General features: G+C 45.3%; 1 protein-coding gene across 1 annotated transcript in view; it reads right to left on the bottom strand.

Moving 5' to 3' along the window:
• Nucleotides 1-1,368: 1,368 nt before the first annotated feature.
• LOC115459585 (nebulin-related-anchoring protein-like) overlaps nt 1,369-18,613 on the bottom strand; it is a gene marked incomplete at both ends in the record, with an annotated part of 56,466 nt that continues 39,221 nt past the window's right edge. The window contains 7 exon segments of the mRNA XM_030189394.1: nt 1,369-1,434; nt 1,436-1,474; nt 4,308-4,505; nt 8,564-8,665; nt 9,317-9,424; nt 12,388-12,492; nt 14,514-14,612. Of these exon segments, the coding sequence (XP_030045254.1) occupies nt 1,369-1,434; nt 1,436-1,474; nt 4,308-4,505; nt 8,564-8,665; nt 9,317-9,424; nt 12,388-12,492; nt 14,514-14,612 (717 nt within the window).

Raw genomic sequence — 18,613 nt, 5'->3', positions numbered from 1 at the left:
TCTTCCCTTCGCTCGGTTCCGCCTTCTTCTGACGTCAGAAATGACGTCAGAAGAAGGCGGGACACTGAGGCGAAGGGAAGAAGACACGTCGGGGCGGGGAAAGCGCCGCCTCCTTCTCACTAACGCTACGCTGCCGCGCGCCGGAGAGGTAAATTTAAACAAAAAGGAAAAGGATCTGGGGAGAAGAGGGCGGGGTAGTGTAGCGATCGTTTTTTTTTTGGGGGGGGGGGGCGCGCCGGCGGGGCCAACTGCAGGGGGGCGCCGGAGACCCTAGGCACGGCCCTGACAGGCCACAGGCAGCCTATGAGTACCACTGCCCCTGTTTGGGTGAAGACTGGAGCAGAGATGATTTTAAAGCGTGAGAAGGAGAGCAGGGGCCTGGTCTGACAGGGAGCTTACACAACACACGCACACAGTGGTGTGCTGGAGCAGGCTCTCACAGGCTCGCAAGAGCCGGTTGTTAAGTTTGTAAGAATTTGGGGAGCCGGTTGTTAAAGTAGGGCCCTCCATGGCTACTTTAACAACTGGCTCCCAAAATGTGGGCTTGGGCCCCCTGCTGAATTATCTTTTACTTTGCTGGTGGGGACGCTGAGCCCTGCCAGCCAAGTAAATAGACTACTGCTGCTCTCCGCTCCTTGTTTCCAGCTCCGGGCAGCAGGCTGGACTTCTCCAGCATGTGAGAGAAGTTCCAGCATGCTGCTCAGAGCAAGACGGGAGTGGTGGCAGTCCATTTATTGACTGCCAACAAAGGTATGCCTAGCCGTGCCCGCACGAAGGGAGGGAGGAGAGAGAGGCAAGTGTTGCTCCCCCCCCCCCCCCCCCGGCCCTTCCAACTGCAGAGCTGGCTACCTCCGGAGAAAGAGCCTGTTGTTAAAAATTTACCAGCACACCCCTGCACGCACACCTTGAATAAATACATCACTGGCTCTAGAGCAGCTCTGAAAGTAAATAAAGATTTACTGACTCATCATACTTGGCAATATTCCCCCCTCTTGGCCTTGATAGCTTATAAGGTTACCCCGATTTTTATCTACAGAAAAAAAAGTCATCATATAGGTCCCCTTATTGCAGGAACGTGCAAGACAATTCAACAGCCCACTATGAATTTTGTACAGAGACATTCTCCGAAAAAAATCAGCCCGGGAAAAGTTAGAAAGAGCAGCACATTTCATACTGCTGCCAGAGGCCTACAATATGCCAAGTCTTCATGGGTCTGGAAAGCACAAGGTCATTCCAAGGACTAAGTCTCTCCTGTCAGAACATGAGCAGGTCAACATGATGTACTCATGATGACTCAGACCCAGTAGAATTCGACCTGCTTCTATTTAGAGCGATTAACAGATAGCATGAGCAGTGCCCGATGTTTACCTCACTAACAAGCTCTCCTGCTTTCTTGGCCTGTTGAATATTCAGACTTCCCTCTGTCATCCACCCAAACTCCTTTCATCCATGTTAGATCCGCTCTGTACTGACGCTGGAAAAAAAACATGAATATTAGATTTCTGTTTACTGGCTTGTATTTATATATATATATATATATATATATATATATATATATATATATATATATATATATATATCAAACATATAAACGGCGAGTGACCCAACTCACTTGCAAATGCGCAGTAGAGACTTCCCTCTCTGTCCCGCCCCGCGTCAATACGTGATGACGGGGGGCGGGACAGAGAGGGAAACTGCGCCGCCGAGGTTGCTTACCGCTCCCCCCCCCACACTCGGAGTCGCCGTCGCCACCCCTACACCCGGCCCGGCCCCTCTCTTCCCTCCTGAACTTACACATCCATTCGCCGAACGCAGCAACGCAACAACAGCTGAGCTGCCCCTTCCTTCTCTGCCTGTGTCCCGCCCTCGCTGACGTTACGTCACAGGAGGCGGGGCCACAGGCAGAGAAGGAAGGGCCCACGGCAGCTCAGCTGATGTGCCTTGCTGAGTTTGGCAAATGGATGTGTAAGTTCTTTTTATTTATTTATTTATTTAAATTTTTTACAATTATTACAAGCGTTAAACTTGATGAGAAAACTGGCTACATCAGAATTTACATCAATTCAAAGAAAATATCACAACACAAACTTTAAATTATTTGCCAGTTAGTAGTCCACAATTGGAGTTCAAAAATATCACATGTTGAAGACTTACAATCCTTTAGGAAGAGTTTATCATATCGTGCGTTGATCCTATTACAATAATAATCAAGAGCTAATTACTGCCAAACTTCAACTTCGACAGCCTTTCTCGATGTAATAAATGTCTCAAGCTGGGAGGGAATTTACTACTACTACTACTACCATAACATTTCTAGAGCGCTTACTAGGGTTACGCAGCACTGTACAAATTAACGAATAAGGACGGTCCCTGCTCAGAAGAGCTTACAATCTAAAGGACGAAATGTCAAGTTGGGGTAGATGAGATTTCCTGAGAAGAGATGTAGTGATTAGGTGCCGAAGGCGACATTGAAGAGGTGGGCTTTGAGCAATGATTTGAAGATGGGTAGGGAGGGGGGCCGGCGTATGGGCTCAGGGAGTTTGTTCCAAGCATGGGGAGAGGCGAGGCAGAAAGGGCGAAGCCTAGAGTTGGCGGTGGTGGAGAAGGGTACTGAAGGAGGGATTTGTCTTGAGAGCGGAGGTTATGGGTAGGGACGTAAGGGAGATGAGGGTAGAGAGGTAAGGAGGGGCTGCAGATCGAGTGCATTTGTAGGGGAGTAGGAGAAGCTTGAACTGTATTCGGTATCTGATCGGAAGCCAGTGAAGTGACTTGAGGAGAGGGTGATATGAGTATATCGGTTAAGGCGGAAGATAAGACGTGCGGCAGAGTTCTGAACGGACTGAAGGGGGGATAGATGGCTAAGTGGGAGGGCGGTGAGGAGTAGGTTGCAGTAGTCAAGGCGAGAGGTGATGAGAGTTCGGGTGGTGTGCTCGGAATTTAAGGAAGAAAGTTGCTCCCATGTTAATCGTTTCTTGTTTTTTTTTGAAGAAATCTTTTACGTCGAATCTGTGTCTCCCTCGAGACGTCAGGGTAAATTGAAATCTTTAATCCTTTAAATGGTTTATCACGATTTTTGTAAAACATTTTCAGTATCCAAATCTTATCTGGCATCAGCGCTACTGGTCGCTACCAAAGTAGCTGGGATAATTGAATCTATATCCGATGTTTCTAATAGCGCTGTAACATCCAAAGGCTGAGTTCTGAAGCAAAGAGAGGGCCTGGGCCGGCTGGAGGGGTGGCGGCGGCGACTCCGAGCGGAGGGGGAGGAAACCCCAATACCAGCCCGTTTTTATGGGCTCAATAGCTAGTAGAGAGAGAGAGAGAGTGAGCATAAGGAAGAAAGAGATGGAGTCAAAGAATAAAAGAAGAATGACAGAGTAAAAAAAAAATAGAAGCAGGAGAAGGGGGGAGAGAGTAAAGAATCAGGTAAAGCCATGTAAACTCAAAACAAAAGCAAGAAGCAATAGAATACCCTGTGATTCACACTTGGATGTGAAATTTATTGCATATAAATGTATAAAATAAACTGATTACGGGAGGAAGTTACTAAGCTGTGGTAAAATATGGCAGTACTAGAAAGCTAACACGCAGGCTGATGCTCCCAGGGAACCTTCTTAAAGGGGCTGGAGCTTTTCAAAATGAAGAGTGCTCGCCCCTCCACCTGAAAAGAATCCCCTTCCCGAAGACACCACCCCGAAGACCCCCTCCCCGGGCCTACTGCTATCAATTCCTGGTGATCTATGAGGTTCAGGGTAGGAGTGATCTCCAGTCACTCCTGTCCTGGCGGGCACCAGATTCAGAATAGTGCCAGCGACCCCTAGTGGTAGTCTCTCAGTACTACCCTTAGGGGTCAAATTCTCATATAGGTATAAAAGGCAAAAATCCGGCATTATTCATTTAATACATGTGTTGAAAGAGGAACTGAGAACATGATTAGTGCACAGTGCTGTCAGTATATATAGCTCTCAATCTGCGGAAAAGCAGGCATTTAAGTAATGTGATATTAAAGAAGTCTATACAAGTTAATAACGTTAGGTGGATATCGTCACAGTAGTCATGTGTATTGGGCAAAAAAAGTTTCAGGTTCATTTTTCCTCAATTTCCAAGACTTCTTTAGGCTCATTTTGCCCATTTAATACAAATTCATTGATTAAAAAATTTTGTTATGACTTAACACACTTTAGATCAATCTAGTGGACATTACACTTTGGAACCGAATACTTGTTCACAAATGCAGATCTCAGCCTCGCAGCATGGGAAGGTTGGAAAGTAACACTAACATGGCACCCCGTGAAAGCGGGTCCTACCTCACTTTGGAGATCATAGGCTTTCTTGGCCCAGGCTGTCTTCATGTCTTCCGGAACTGCAGTGTACTCATGGAGCTTCTTCCGGTACTCCAGGTCGCTGGCCAAAGCCTGAGCTTTCTTGGCTTGCCGTAGGTTTACCATGTCCATTGGAAGGTGGAAGTGGGTCTTACTCTCCTCAAAGCCTTTCTTATATGCAATCTATTATTTAAAACATAGACCTTTACTAACAGAAGAGTAGGAAGAAGGCATTACTTCAAATCAACAGGGCCTCACCAGAGCTACCTGCCTACCAGGTCCTCTTACCAAAGTTTATTAAGCAGTGAATCCAGGAATTAGCAGGTGACATTTAGCCCCAGGGGCGTAGCTAGATGGGGGCATGGGCCCCCGCAGATTTAGCCCTGGCCCCCTGTTTTTACCCCCCCCCCCCCCCCCCCCGCCGCCGACCCTCCGACGTCAGGACTCATGTCAAAAACAGAATCCAGATCAGCAAACGCGCCGGACTTGGAGACTGGCGCTGAAGGGGACTTCGGCTGGCGGAGGTTGGGGACCCCCACCAGCAAAGGTACCTGGCGGTGGCGGGTTGGCAGCGGGTGGGAGGGGGGGTGGCACTGGGGAGGGCTAAAATGTGCCCCCTCACCTCGGGCTCTGGACCCCCCCTCCCGCCGAAGTCTGGCTACGCCCTACTCTTTTCCACAGAATTAGGGCAATTCAATTACACGTTCCTCACATTTAAGCACCAAGAGTTAGATTCTGTATCTGGCACCTGAAAATTCTGCGTGGAAAAAACAATATACCTAGGCTTATTCTATAAAGGATGCCTAAATTTTATAGAATACGCCTAATATTCCACGTGGTGTATAGCATGCCCATCCACGTGACTAAATTTAGTCGCAGGCAGTCACGTGAAATAAAACTCGGTGTAAATGCCGACGCTGAAATAGGCACGGAGCGGGTGAATTCTATAACAGTGCGCATAGATTTTAGAAACACCCACGCCCTGCCCCCTTTTCAACTATGCGACTTAGAATTTAGGCTCACCACATTATAGAATACACTTAGCGAATTGTGTGTGTGTGTTTATTTTTGTTACATTTGTACCCCGCGCTTTCCCACTCATGGCAGGCTCAATGCGGCTTGGATATAACAAAAGAGAGGGAACGAAGTACAAACTAAAGTTCAACAAAAAAAACAGCACCACGGGCCTTTAAAAATGGAACACAGTTCTTTAATGAATGAGCCTTGACAAAAAGACCCCGCGCTTTCCCACTCATGGCAGGCTCAATGCGTCTCACATGGGGCAATGGAGTGTTAAGTGACTTACCCAGAGTCACAAGGAGCTGCCTGTGCTGAAGTGGGAATCGAACTCAGTTCCTCGGGACCAAAGTCCACCACCCTAACCACTAGGCCACTCCTCCACTGTTGCTACTATTTGAGATTCTACATGGAATGTTGCTATTCCACTAGCAACATTCCATGTAGAAGTCGGCCCTTGCAGATCACCAATGTGGCCGCGCAGGACGTCAGACTCACAGAAACAGAAGCCTGCGCAGCCTTGTACATGGAATGTTGCTAGTGGAATAGCAACATTCCATATAGAATCTCCAACAGTAGCAACATTCCATGTAGAATCTCCAATAATATCTATTTTATTTTTGTTACATTTGTACCCCGCGCTTTCCCACTCATGGCAGGCTCAATGCGGCTTACATGGGGCAATGGAGGGTTAAGTGACTTGCCCAGAGTCACAAGGAGCTGCCTGTGCCGGGAATCGAACTCAGTTCCTCAGTTCCCCAGGACCAAAGTCCACCACCCTAACCACTAGGCCACTCCTCCACTCAATTAATGAGAATTAGTGCTGATAATTGCTTGTTAACATTCAATTAACAGCGCTGATTAGCTAGTTAACCAATTAAGTTATGCACATTGTTATAGAAAACGCTTCAGTTTCCGCGTGGATTTTCAGGCGCCATATATAGATTCCGGGAGTATGTGTATTCTATGAACTGTACTTAACTTTAGACGAGGTTTATAGAATAAGTTTTTTCGGTGCCAATTTTTTAGGCACCATATTTGGATCTGGTCCTAACTGCATAGCATGGAAAAAGACAGAGCATGCATGGGCCAGGTGTACTAATGCAGCAGATAACGGAGATCGCGTAATGTTGTCTCAGTAGACGTTATCTGATACGCCCTTAATGTAGACCCCCAAGTTCATGCCACATCGAAGCCCAAGACCCCGCCAAGGGAGCGTCTATGTAATGCCTGGACAGGTGGCACCCCAAATGTGGTGTGTGGGGTCATGACCCACAGTTTGAGAAACACTCCCTTAATGTGTCTTCTGTTAAGGTGCATGGATATACACTAGCATCCACAACAATGCAAACGTCTACATGCCTGAACGTAAACTTTAATCTTAACCACTTTAGAATATAAATGTTGATTCTTCCTGCAGCTGTCACAGAACCCACTATCCAGTGACGTAGCCAGACAGCCAATTTTGAGCGGGCCCGAGAACAAAATGGGTGGGCCAAACATTTCATCACCGCCCCTCCACCAACTAAAACAAAATCCTAGTTTAGTTTCTACCCCCCTCCCGGCACCACCCTCCAATTAAAACAAAACCCTAATTTAATTTCCACCTGGGTTCGGGTAAACCTTGGATCCCTTGGACTCCTTCAACTAAAACAAAACCCTAACTTAATTTCTACCCCCTCCCCCGCCAAAGTAAATGACCTGTGCCTGCTGTCAAGAAATGACATTGGTGCTAATTCTATAAATCAGCACCTAAAACTGGAATAATAGTTATAGAAATAATGGTCCATGTGTCTGATTGGCACCACTAATTGGCATTTGAGTGCATAAGTAGCACAGTAGATGATGACAGATAAAGACCTGCAGTGCTTAGGTGTTATTCTTTAATGAGGGGCTCATTTTCAAAGCATATGGGCATCTCAAGGGGCAGGGAAACTCGTATTATCGAAACAAGATGGGCGTCCATCTTTCGTTTAATAATACGGTCGGGGACGCCCAAATCTCAACATTTAGGTCGTCCTTAGAGATGGTCGACCTAAATGTTGAGATGGTCGACTTTAGAGATGGTCGTCCCCGGTTTTCAGCCATAATGGAAACTAAGGACGCCCATCTCAAAAACGACCAAATCTAAGCCCTTTGGTCGTGAGAGGAGCCAGCATTCGTAGTGCACTGGTCCCCCTCACATGCCAGGACACCAACCGGGCACTCTAGGGGGCACTGCAGTAGACTTCAGAAATTGCTCCCAGGTACATAGCTCCCTTACCTTGGGTGCTGAGCCCCCCAACCCCACTCCCAAAAACAGTAGAACACTACCATAGCCCTAAGGGGTGAAGGGGGGCACCTACATGTGAGTACAGTGGGTTTTGGATGGGTTTTGAAGGGCTCACATTTATCACCACAAGTGTAACAGGTAGGGGGGGGGCCTGGGTCCGCCTGCCTGAAGTGCACTGCAGTACCCACTAAAACTGCTCCAGGGACCTGCATACTGCTGTCATGGAGCTGGGTATGACATTTGAGGCTGGCATTGAGGCTGGCAAAAAACGTTTTTAAATTTTTTTTTGGGTGGGAGGGGGTTGGTGACCACTGGGGGAGTAAGGGGAGGTCATCCCCGATTCCCTCCGGTGGTCATCTGGTCAGTTCAAGCACCTTTCGAGGCTTGGTCATGAAAAAAATTGGACCAAGTAGAGTCGGCCAAATGCTTGTCAGGGACGCCCTTCTTTTTTCCATTATCGGCCGAGGACGCCCATCTCTTAATCACGCCCCAGTCCCGCCTTCGGTACGCTACCAACACGCCCCTGGGAACTTTGGTCGTCCCTGCGACAGAAAGCAGTTGAGGGCGCCCAAAATCGGCTTTCGTTTATGCCGATTTGGGCGACCCTGAGAGAAGGACGCCCATCTCCCGATTTGTGTCGGAAGATGGGCGCCCTTCTCTTTCGAAAATTCCCCTGATAGTGTCCTACTCCAGCCCACCTTCAACGCAAGGCCATTGAAAACCTGAAATCGCACCATCTTTTACAGTAAGGACTTGGGACAAAGCTGCTATGTGATGCCGTTTGTGGAGTGAACAGGGAGTCCAGGCCATTTCTGGTTTTCAAATATACTTCCCAAATTATTTGTGGTAGCTGCAGTCCTTGCTTTCACCTTTGGAAATCAGCACCCCGGGCACCAGGCCAAAATGCTAGAATGCCTCCGAAGTTTTGCCTAGAGAGTGGGATGTGAATTACCTCACTACTCAAATTCGCCACCTGCAGGGAGTGCAGAAGTCTGGAATCGGTTGCGCCGGTTGCTTTGCCCTTTGTTTTCTCGTAATCTTCTTTATACTTAATCTTCAGAAAGGAAGAGAAATGGTAGTTAGTTAGTTTCCCGTGTGTCTCATCCAGTCTTTCCAAGAACGTTAAACAGTATTGTGGAAGTGCAAAAAACCCCCAAAAAAGCCGAAGTACCCCCTTTGGAAAAAATCAACCAACAGAACAAAAAGGGGAATGACCAGAGAAGTACCAGTGTAGGCGTGGGTTTGGGACCGCGCAGAAATATTTTTCAGCGCACGTACCAAAAATGCCTTTTTAACATTTTTTTCCCAAAAATGGACGTGCAGCAAAATCAAAATTGCTGCGCATCCATTTTGGATGTCTGACCTTACCGCCAGCCATAGACCAAGGAATCTGCATGGTAACGACCTATGCGTGTCAGATGCCGCTTGGCACGTGTCCGAAAATTTAAAATATTTTCCAGACGTGCGCCAAAAATGAAATTACTGCAAGAGGCACGCGGTAGTTGGGCGGTAAATTCATTTTGGCGTGCGTTAGGTGCGCGTAGAGCCTTCCGCGGCTTAGTAAAAGGGACCCTTACAGAGAAAGGTCCTGAAATGGAGAATTCCTTGCCATCAGAGGTCACTACTGTAGCCCTTCAGTAGACAGGATTCCCCTCCCACCCCCTTCAGGGTCTGCCCCAGTACAATGCAGTGAAGTCCATCTTACCTCACTGGCTAGGGCTCCTGAGGCTTTGGCGGTCAGTAAAGGCAGGGAATCCAGTCTTATCTCGAAGCCCTTACCTCTGGACTTCTCCCATCCTTCTCTGTACTTATTCTGGCAACAGAAACAACAGACACTATTAATGGCTGTTGCAGGAGCTCTCCTTCAGGATGAGGAATAAATGAGTTTTTATGTCAGTAAAATGGAAATGTAAAACTTTCTGCTAACCCAATTGAAAAAACGAATACCTATTTGTTCCAGAAATATTTTGGCATTCAACCCATTATATGATGTCTGTGAATTCTTGTTTTGTAATGAGTAATATTATATATATATTTATTTATTTATGTTATTTTCGGCACTTGATATACTGCAAGTGAGCCCTGAGGTGACTATCTTACTTATTTTTGAAGGAGAAGGCTGGCCATCTTCCGACACATCTCCTAAAGCCGGCCAAATCGGTATAATCGAAAGCCGATTTTGGCCGGCTTCAACTGCTTTCCGTCGCAGGGCCGGCCAAAGTTAAAGGGGGCGTGTCCGCAGGGTAGCAAAGGCGGGATGGGGGCATGGTTAAGAGATGGCTAGCTTCGGCCGATAATGGAAAAAAGAAGGCCGGCTCTGACGAGCATTTGGCCGACTTTACTTGGTCCATTTAGTCTTAGAACCAAGCATCAAAAAAGTGCCCCAAATGACCAGATGACCACCGGAGGGAATCGGGGATCACCTCCCCTTACTCCCCAGTGGTCACCAACCCCCTCCCATCCCAAAAAAAGTTTTTTATACATTTTTGTGCCAGCCTCTATGCCAGCCTCAAATGTCATACCCAGCTCCCTGACAGCACTATGCAGGTCCCTGGAGCTGTTTTTAGTGGGTACTGCAGTGCACTTCAGGCAGGAGGACCCAGGCCCATCCCCCCCTACCTGTTACACTTGTGGTGGTATATGGGAGCCCTCCAAAACCCACCCGAAACCCACTGTACCCTCATGTAGGTGCCCCCCCTTCACCCCTTAGGGCTATGGTAGTGGTGCACAGTTGTGGGTAGTGGGTTTTGGGGGGGGGTTGAGGGGCTCAGCACACAAGGTAAGGGAGCTATGTACCTGGGAGCTTTTCTGAAGTCCACTGCAGTGCCCCCTAGGGTGCCCGGTTGGTGTCCTGGCATGTGAGGGGGACCAGTGCACTGCAAATGCTGGCTCCTCTCACGAGCAAATGCCTTGGATTTGGCCAGGTTTGAGATAGCCGCCATTAGTTTCCATTATCGCTGGAAACCAATGGCGGCCATCTCTAAAGCCGGCCCAAATGTTGAGATTTGGCCGGCCCCAACCGTATTATTGAAACGAAAGATGGCCGGCCACCTTGTTTTGATAATTCAGTCGGGTATGCTGCTTTACGGGGCCGGCCTTAGAGATGGCCGCCCATATAGATGGCCGGCCCCATTCGATTATGTCCCTCCATAGGGTTCATTTTCAAAGCTATGGAACTTTGTAAGTCTAAGTGTGCTTTGAAAATACGCCTCTGTGTGATTTAGAATTTTTATTACGGGTACTTCGCACTATCCCTAATTGGCCCCAATCTGTTATATCCTAAGTATGCCTAGTAGTTACATTTTTGTAATTCGCATAAGACCTAACAGATGATTTGCAGAATACAAGTTTTAATTGTATTGTATTAAAAGAAATTCCCTTCTGAAAGCAAATTTACCCATGTCGGCCTGTTTAGCATCTCAGGTTTATCATGAAATTGGCCCCTTTTATCTCAGAGAGCACCCGTAGGCCAGTTCACTCTCTGAGATCCTCTCAAGCTTGTGACTTGTAGCCAATGTGCTCAAAACCATTTGGTTCAGTTCAGATTCAATGTAAATGTTTTTCTAAGTGATTCCTTTGGATTTATTTGGAATGATTTACTTCAGGCCTTGAAAGAGATGATTAGATACATACAGTAGTAACATAGTAACATAGTAGATGACGGCAGAAAAAGACCTGCATGGTCCATCCAGTCTGCCCATGGTACATCCCCTCGATATTCAAAATCACTCAACCTGCCAGGAACAACACCTGGCTGGTTGAATGGTACTTAGCCGGCTATCCAGCAATATTCTATAGCCAGCTGTCTACCGCTGAACATCGCTGATTAGCCGATAGCCAGTTATATCGTGCAATATAACCAGCTATCTACCGATTTTTAGCATAGGTTTGGTGGCCATTTTTGGCCGCTTGTGTAGCTGGAATATCTTTGGCCAATTCTGAACTTAACCAGCCAGCGTCGAATATTGGCTTTGCTGGTTAAGTTCCAACCGGTCAAAACTACAATGGATATCCAATGCCGGACACTGGATACGACCTGGAAATTGAATATCTGGCATTACCACCAAACGCGGGGCTTGACCAGGCTAACTCCCACAGTCTAAATATCAGCCCCAGTATGAACTGTTTGATTGGCATTTGAAGAGCTGGATTTTCTCTACCCTTACTTGGCTGAGTAGATGGTCATGAGCGGGTTTGATTTTTTTTGCAGTAAAGTGGCATGGTAGCTGTGTTAATCCACTTTTAAAGGTAATAAACAGAAATAAATCAAAACATTGAAAAGAAAATAAGATGATACCTTTCTTATTGAACTAACAATGCACATTTTGATTACCTTTTGAAGGTAACCCTTCTTCAAATCTGTATTGTTAGTTCAATAAAAAAGGTGTCATCTTATTTTCTTTTCTATGTTTTGATTTTTTTTGTACTTGATGGGTGTTTTTATGGTTTATATGTTTTGTTGTAGTTCTTGTTGTTTTATAAGATTTATAAGATTTCCCTAGTCTGGCTTGGCCAAGTTTGATTGATTTGCTGTTTTTGCTGATGTTTGTAGTTTTTGTTTTTGGTATTGTATTCTGTATAGTTTATGTTTTGTTTTCAAAAATTGTAATTTGATGCTTTATGCTTTTTAATTGTAATTCACCCTGTACACCCTTGTTGGATAGAAGAGGAGTGGACAAATCCTTAAATTAAATATTAGCAAAGATTTACACACAGATCACACCTGTGCTACATTTACTATGGTACTAATAAATTTGAGGTAAAGCACTCACTCACCTCACTAAAGAGTTCAGCATTGGCTCTGGCCTTGATCAGATGAGGAACATCTTGTGGAAGGGTATAATTTGTCTTGGTTTTCTCATACTGAGCTCGATAGTTTAGCTGCCATGAAATAGAAAAGGCACATACTATTTAAAGGGCTCGCTCTATGGTTCAGCATGTCTGCAATCATGTTGACTGTAGGAAAATGAGAAATTAAATGATTTGGGGTCAACATGGACCTGGGCGTATATATTAAATTGAAGGTTAAGCTTCGTTCCAAGCAATCAGATTGGCTAGACCACAGGAAAGAAATACCCCGCTCTACAAAGTTAACGGTTCAAGAGCTATATTTTAATTACAATATGAAAAATAATGCAAATGACAGTGAGTGACGGTAATAATCCTCTCTGGACAAGACCTGTAAAGACCCTCATTTTCACCATATTCCTTCAGAACCATCAGACTGAGAATTCACCATCGGAAAAGATATGTCCATTGGAAACTATTCCCTAAGTCCTATGAAAGGCTTGCAGCTAGATATATGAGAGGAAAGAAGCCCATGTGATCATATATATCGACCAGTGAAAATCCTTCAAACTTCCATCATGGAATGGCCATAAAACCTTGGTGCTCTGTGGTAAAGCATAAAGTTTTCTCTCGGGGAACCAACCAAGTCCTCTGCCACTGATCTACAGCATCCTGGAAATCTTCCAGAGGTATATATATGGGGGAAACGGTATCAGTTTCATTTTCATGCAATCTCCCTACAGTCCAGAAAAGACCAAGGCAGATGTCAAAAGTAGAGCCCTTGTTTGATTTTTAAGATAGCTTGTCTCCTTATCTATCCAGAAGTAAGACACAACTGAGATCTCAGAAACAAAATGAACATAAATTGGCCAATCAATAAAAGAATATAAGTTGGGGCTTGGAGTTGAGTTTTGTGCATTGACTGACCCCTGGGCCACTGTATGCCATGTTTCTTTCCTCTTCACTATCATGCAGCATTGTTTGATCTATTGGTTGTTGTCATCTTCTCCATCCATACCTCCCAATCCCTTGCAGAACAGTACAGGAAAAGTCAAAATTCAGCTAATTAATTTGCTCTTCATAAATGTTTATCTGTAGCTTATAGTTTATCATTCGGGAGCTATGATGTCCAACTCCTACCACATTTCGTATCAAGGGGCTCTTGCCAATTCTGATCCACTCGGTGAGACACTCTGTTTTCAGAAAACATTTTAACCTGAAGCTCCTGGGAGTCCATTGGAAACCTCTCCAACAAATCAGTGACTGGGATCTCAGAAGCTTCAGCCTAAAGAACAATTTCCACTGACACATCACACTGCTGTTCTAAGAAGTAAATGAATTTGTTCAACGTAGGTTACCAGCAGACTTCAACTAAGATGTTTGAGAGTTCGATGATCTACTTCCAACATCATTACTTTGACACCCGGTATCCCACCTTATAATATTTGTTTTGACTTTAAGGCACCCGTCTTCCAGAAGGTGCATCTACACCCTTTCCTCTTCAGAGAGATAGAAATGGAAGGCTTTCAAACTATGGGACTTTTTTTTGGTGAGAATAAGTTATTGGGTCCACTAGGGTTTTTGCCTCATATCTGTTTTAGACTCTGGACGACAATCGTTTATAACATTAACCTGTTCATTTTCTCCTTTTCTTTTTTATAAAATTCTTTTTCATTTAAATATTATCTCTATCATAATATTATGTTTTTTTGTCTTTAACTTAATATGTACTTTGTCGTATAGTATATGGTTTGTTCATTTGCAAATTTATAAAATTGACACATTTTCATGGGGGGAAAAAAAGTGTTAGAACCATTTATAACATTTTTCCTGTGGGGAAAATCGATTTTGAGTTACCATATTTTGACTGCCTGCACTCCATTCAACATGAATACTTGTTAGAGTCATCAGTTATGGTAGACTACTTGCTGTGATTGAAAAATATTTACCATTTTTTCTTATTTTGCAAAGACATTATGAGACAAGAGCTCTCTACTGTCTATAGGAAAATGAAACCCTCCCTTAACCATGAGAGCTTAGACAATAGACAAAGATGTCTTGGCAGCAGCAGGCAAGATTCTAGTCTCCTACGTGAGAGTAAAAGATGAACTTACATTACTCAGTTGCTGAGCATTGATCCTGGCTCGAATGATCTCCGGAGTGCTCGTTACAGAGCTGTATTTTAACTTGTCTATGCTCTGTCTGTAGTTTACCTATGTAGGGTGAAAAAGAAAAGGTCAGGACATTTGTTCATTCTTTTGCAACATTGTTTTTCAAACATATTCTTAACCCTCCCTCTTTTAGTTCAACCCCCCCCCCCCCCCCACACACACACACACACAGTTTTCTCTCTGTCCTGCTATTAAAGCTTTCCTAGATTTATTTTTATTTATTTATTTATATGTTGCATTTGTATCCCACATTTTCCCAACTCTTTGCAGGTCAATGTGGCTTACAATACATCATGAATAGTGGAAATGAGAAGAGAATAGACAATTGGTATTACAGAAGTATTTGGGTTCCATGATAATGATAAAGCATAATAGTGAGATAACAAGAAAACATTTTAAGATAATTCTGGGAACATGTGGAGGATTTCACATGTGATGATCTTAGTAATATGTCTTGTTGAAGAGATGCGTCTTCAGTAGTTTGCGGAAGCTGGTTAGTTCGTAGATCATTTTTATGGTTGTCCGGCAGCGCGTTCCAGATTTGTGTGCTCATATAGGAAAAGGTTGATGTGTACATTAGTTTATATTTTAGACCTTTACAGTTGGGAAAACGAAGATTATGATGAGTCTTCCATTGCCTTGGTCTTAGTTTCCAGTATTCAAGAGGTCAGGTTTTCAAGATATCCCTAATAAATATGCTTGAGAAAGATTTCCACACAATGAAGGTAGTAGGTATGCAAATCTCCATGCATATTCATTATCATGCAATTAAGTAACCACTATGAACAATTCTGATCAAAAAATATACTTATTTTTTATTACATGCATGTGGCAATCCTTACCAAACACAACATTTTTTTAAATAACCATTATCATATCCTATTTTCCTCTCTTAACACTCAACAAACACTCTTAGAATCACTCGGAAATTGCCAAGAATTGTCACAAGGAGGAAAAGCCTCAGTAAGCCAAGACCTACTCAATTCAGTCCATAGATGGCTTCGATATAATCACAGGCTGAAAAAACCCTCCTGTGATTAAAACATTTTCAACTGATCTTCAATGAAAAAATATATCACTTAAAACATTTTCTCAAAATCTTAAGAGCACTTAACTTGGAACTGGATAAGGGCGGGTTACAAGTAACCAATCCAATCCAATCTGACTTCACATGCTTCTGCCCAAAGACTCCAGCAGCTCTCGTCTCCGACGATGGCCAACGTTTCGAATCTCTGCTTCAGGGATTTGTGGAGCTTCTTCAATTAAACTCAGCATAACTCGCTGCTGTCTGTTTAATTGAAGAAGTTCAGCTAATCCCTGAAGCAGAGATTCGAAACGTTGGCCATCGTCGGAGACGAGAGCTGCTGGAGTCTTTGGGAAGAAGCATGCGAAGTTCTAAGATAAGTGCTCTTAAATTTTTGAGAAAATGTTTAAGTGATATATATATAATTTCATTGAAGATTGATTGAAAATTTTTTAATCATAGGAGGGTTTTTTTCAGCCTGTGATTATATCGAAGCCATCTATGGACTGAATTGAGTAGGTCTTGGTTCACTGAGGCTTTTTCCTCCTTGTGACCATTTCTTGCTTATTTCTGAGTGATTCTAAGAGTGTGGTGTGTTTACACTTTATGACATGTTGAAATTATAGAATCATCCCGATGGTACGTTACTAAATCAGGACTTTTGGACGCTGTCATTTAGTCATATCGGAACTGGACTTTTGGGCACCAAAATAGTAACATCTGTACTGAGGTTCTCTCTGTACTCCCTCCCTCCAGTCCAGGTGCTGGACTAGCAGATGCGGGCGGTGGTCCTCATGCTTCTCGGAGCAGAAGGGAATTCATAGCTATCCCGGGCGGTGCCTGTGAGAGAGGATGGAACAGTCCTCATATGGGGTAGTGCAGCCTCATAGGCACCACCTGAGGTAGCTATGATCTCCATTCTGCTCCAAGACCATGAGGACCACCTGCAGTCATTGTAGAGTAAGGACTTATAGACATCACTATTTGAGCGCCCAAAAGTCACACACATGTAGGTTACTCTAGCATTCTATAATGGAATTTGAGTGCCCAGATCAGGAGGTGTAGCCAGACCTGTTATTTTGAGTGGGCCCTGAGTTAACCCGGGTGGGTTCCTCCCACCCCCACCCCTAACCATACATACAGTTTTTTTTTGTTAAACTTTCCCTCTGCCCCTGCTATCATCATGCTTCTCCTCCCCCCACCCCCACCCCCGCTCAGCATCTGCTCTTCTTTACTCCCTCCCCGCCCGGCATCCGTTCCTCTCTTCCCCTCCCGGCTGGCATCCGTTCCTTTCTCCCCCCCCTCCCCCAGCATCCATTCTTCTCTTTCCTTCCCCCCTCCAGCATCTGCTCCTCTCTCCCTCCCCGGTCTACCTCCAAGCCGTCACCGGAAGCGATTCCAGTAATCGGCCTGCGCCAGGCCTGCCCTCTACCGCGTCCCCACCAGTGAAGAAACAGAAAATTATGTCATTGAGGGCGGGTCGCGGTAGAGGGAAGCCTGCAAGGCTGGCGCAGGTTGATTACACGAATCGCTGCCGGCGATAGCTCAAAGGTAGATGAGGGCGGGGTGGGGAATTTAGAGAGAGACGGGCAGCTGCCATGAGGGCAAGAGAGAGAGGTGTGAGGCACCACCAATGAGGTGCTTTGGGGACCACCAGACTGGGTGGGCCTGAGGCAAGAATGAGTGGGCCAGTGCCCACCCGTAGCTACGTCACTGGCCCAGATGCCATCATAGAATAGGTGCTCCTCGTATGCCATCAGGCGTCTAAAAAGAGGGGCAAACTCACAGAGTTGCCATCCCTGTGCTGAACATAGCTTCGTAACTAGGCCTCTACATCTGTTAACTCCGTAGGGAAATGCATGAAGCTAAAAGCCAATACAAACCCATCAGGACTGTGGATTGTTCTAGATCTGCTGTAGAGAACTGATTATTTTATTTCCAGTATACTTATTTCTCCCGCGGGTCTTTGTGTTAAATACACCACAGGACACAATTATAATTCACTGCAGGAAACAGTTACCATTGAACGGCATTAATCACCTCCTTCCACCGTCACAAAGCCATAGTGAGGACTCAGAACCAAAGTTGTCAAATCACGTCAAATGAAAAGCGGTATAACTCCAGCGCCATGAATGTCTAATTATTTCCTTTCACAGTGAGCCCTCATCATTTTACATTCAGACGGAATATATTTGCAGACAGGTGGTCCTAACAGAAAAGGTTCAAATACTTTCTGAAAAGCCTAAACGTTGAGAAATAATTTATTACCACGGATTAGAAATAAAATCTTAGTCACCAGGTGCTCCTTCCTGAGGCTCATGGGGATTTTAAGTACAGGAATGTTCCCTGCTTGTTTGTCAAACCCTACTGAGTTTGGAGCAGTTGCCTACTGCATAAAGCAGCAAGTGAGCTTCAGTGGGAAGAGCAGGATTCGAACCCGGGCTTCCATAGTTCATCACTTGCTGCAACTATGGAAGCCCGGGTTCAAATCCTGCTTTTCCCACTGAAGCTCCTTGTGACCTTGAGCAAGTCACTTCACACTCCACTATCTCAAGTACAAAGCGTGTACTCTTACCATTAATGTGCATTAATAGCAAATACATCCCATTGAGAACCCCTGATTTAGGAAAATTAAATTCAGTAGTTTAGGTCCAAAAATGAATCAGAGTAATAAAGAGGAGTGAGGTGTAGCCACAGGTGGGCCTGGGTAGGCAGGAGCCCACCCAGCAGTGACACACATAGCCAGTGTACCTGGCAGAGATCCCCATGCTCTGCTCTCTGGAGCCCCCCAAGTTCTCTGGAGCCCACTTTCAGCCAGGGGCATAGCCAGACTTCAGGGGGAGGGGGTCCAGAGCCCGAGGTAAGGGGGCACATTTTAGCCCCTCCTGGCGCCACCAACCCCCCCCCCCCCCCCGCCATTTTTGACCCTCACCGCCGCTGCCATCACCAACTTTGACCCCCCCCAGCGTCAACCCTTTTGAACCCCCCCTTCCCGCCGCCACCAACCCTCCCCCGCCGC

Source organism: Microcaecilia unicolor, unplaced genomic scaffold (assembly GCF_901765095.1).
Source record: "Microcaecilia unicolor unplaced genomic scaffold, aMicUni1.1, whole genome shotgun sequence".
In the NCBI taxonomy this organism is placed as follows: domain Eukaryota; kingdom Metazoa; phylum Chordata; class Amphibia; order Gymnophiona; family Siphonopidae; genus Microcaecilia; species Microcaecilia unicolor.
The sequence above is the reverse complement of the archived record's forward strand: the minus strand, read 5'-3'. Positions and strand labels throughout refer to the sequence as shown.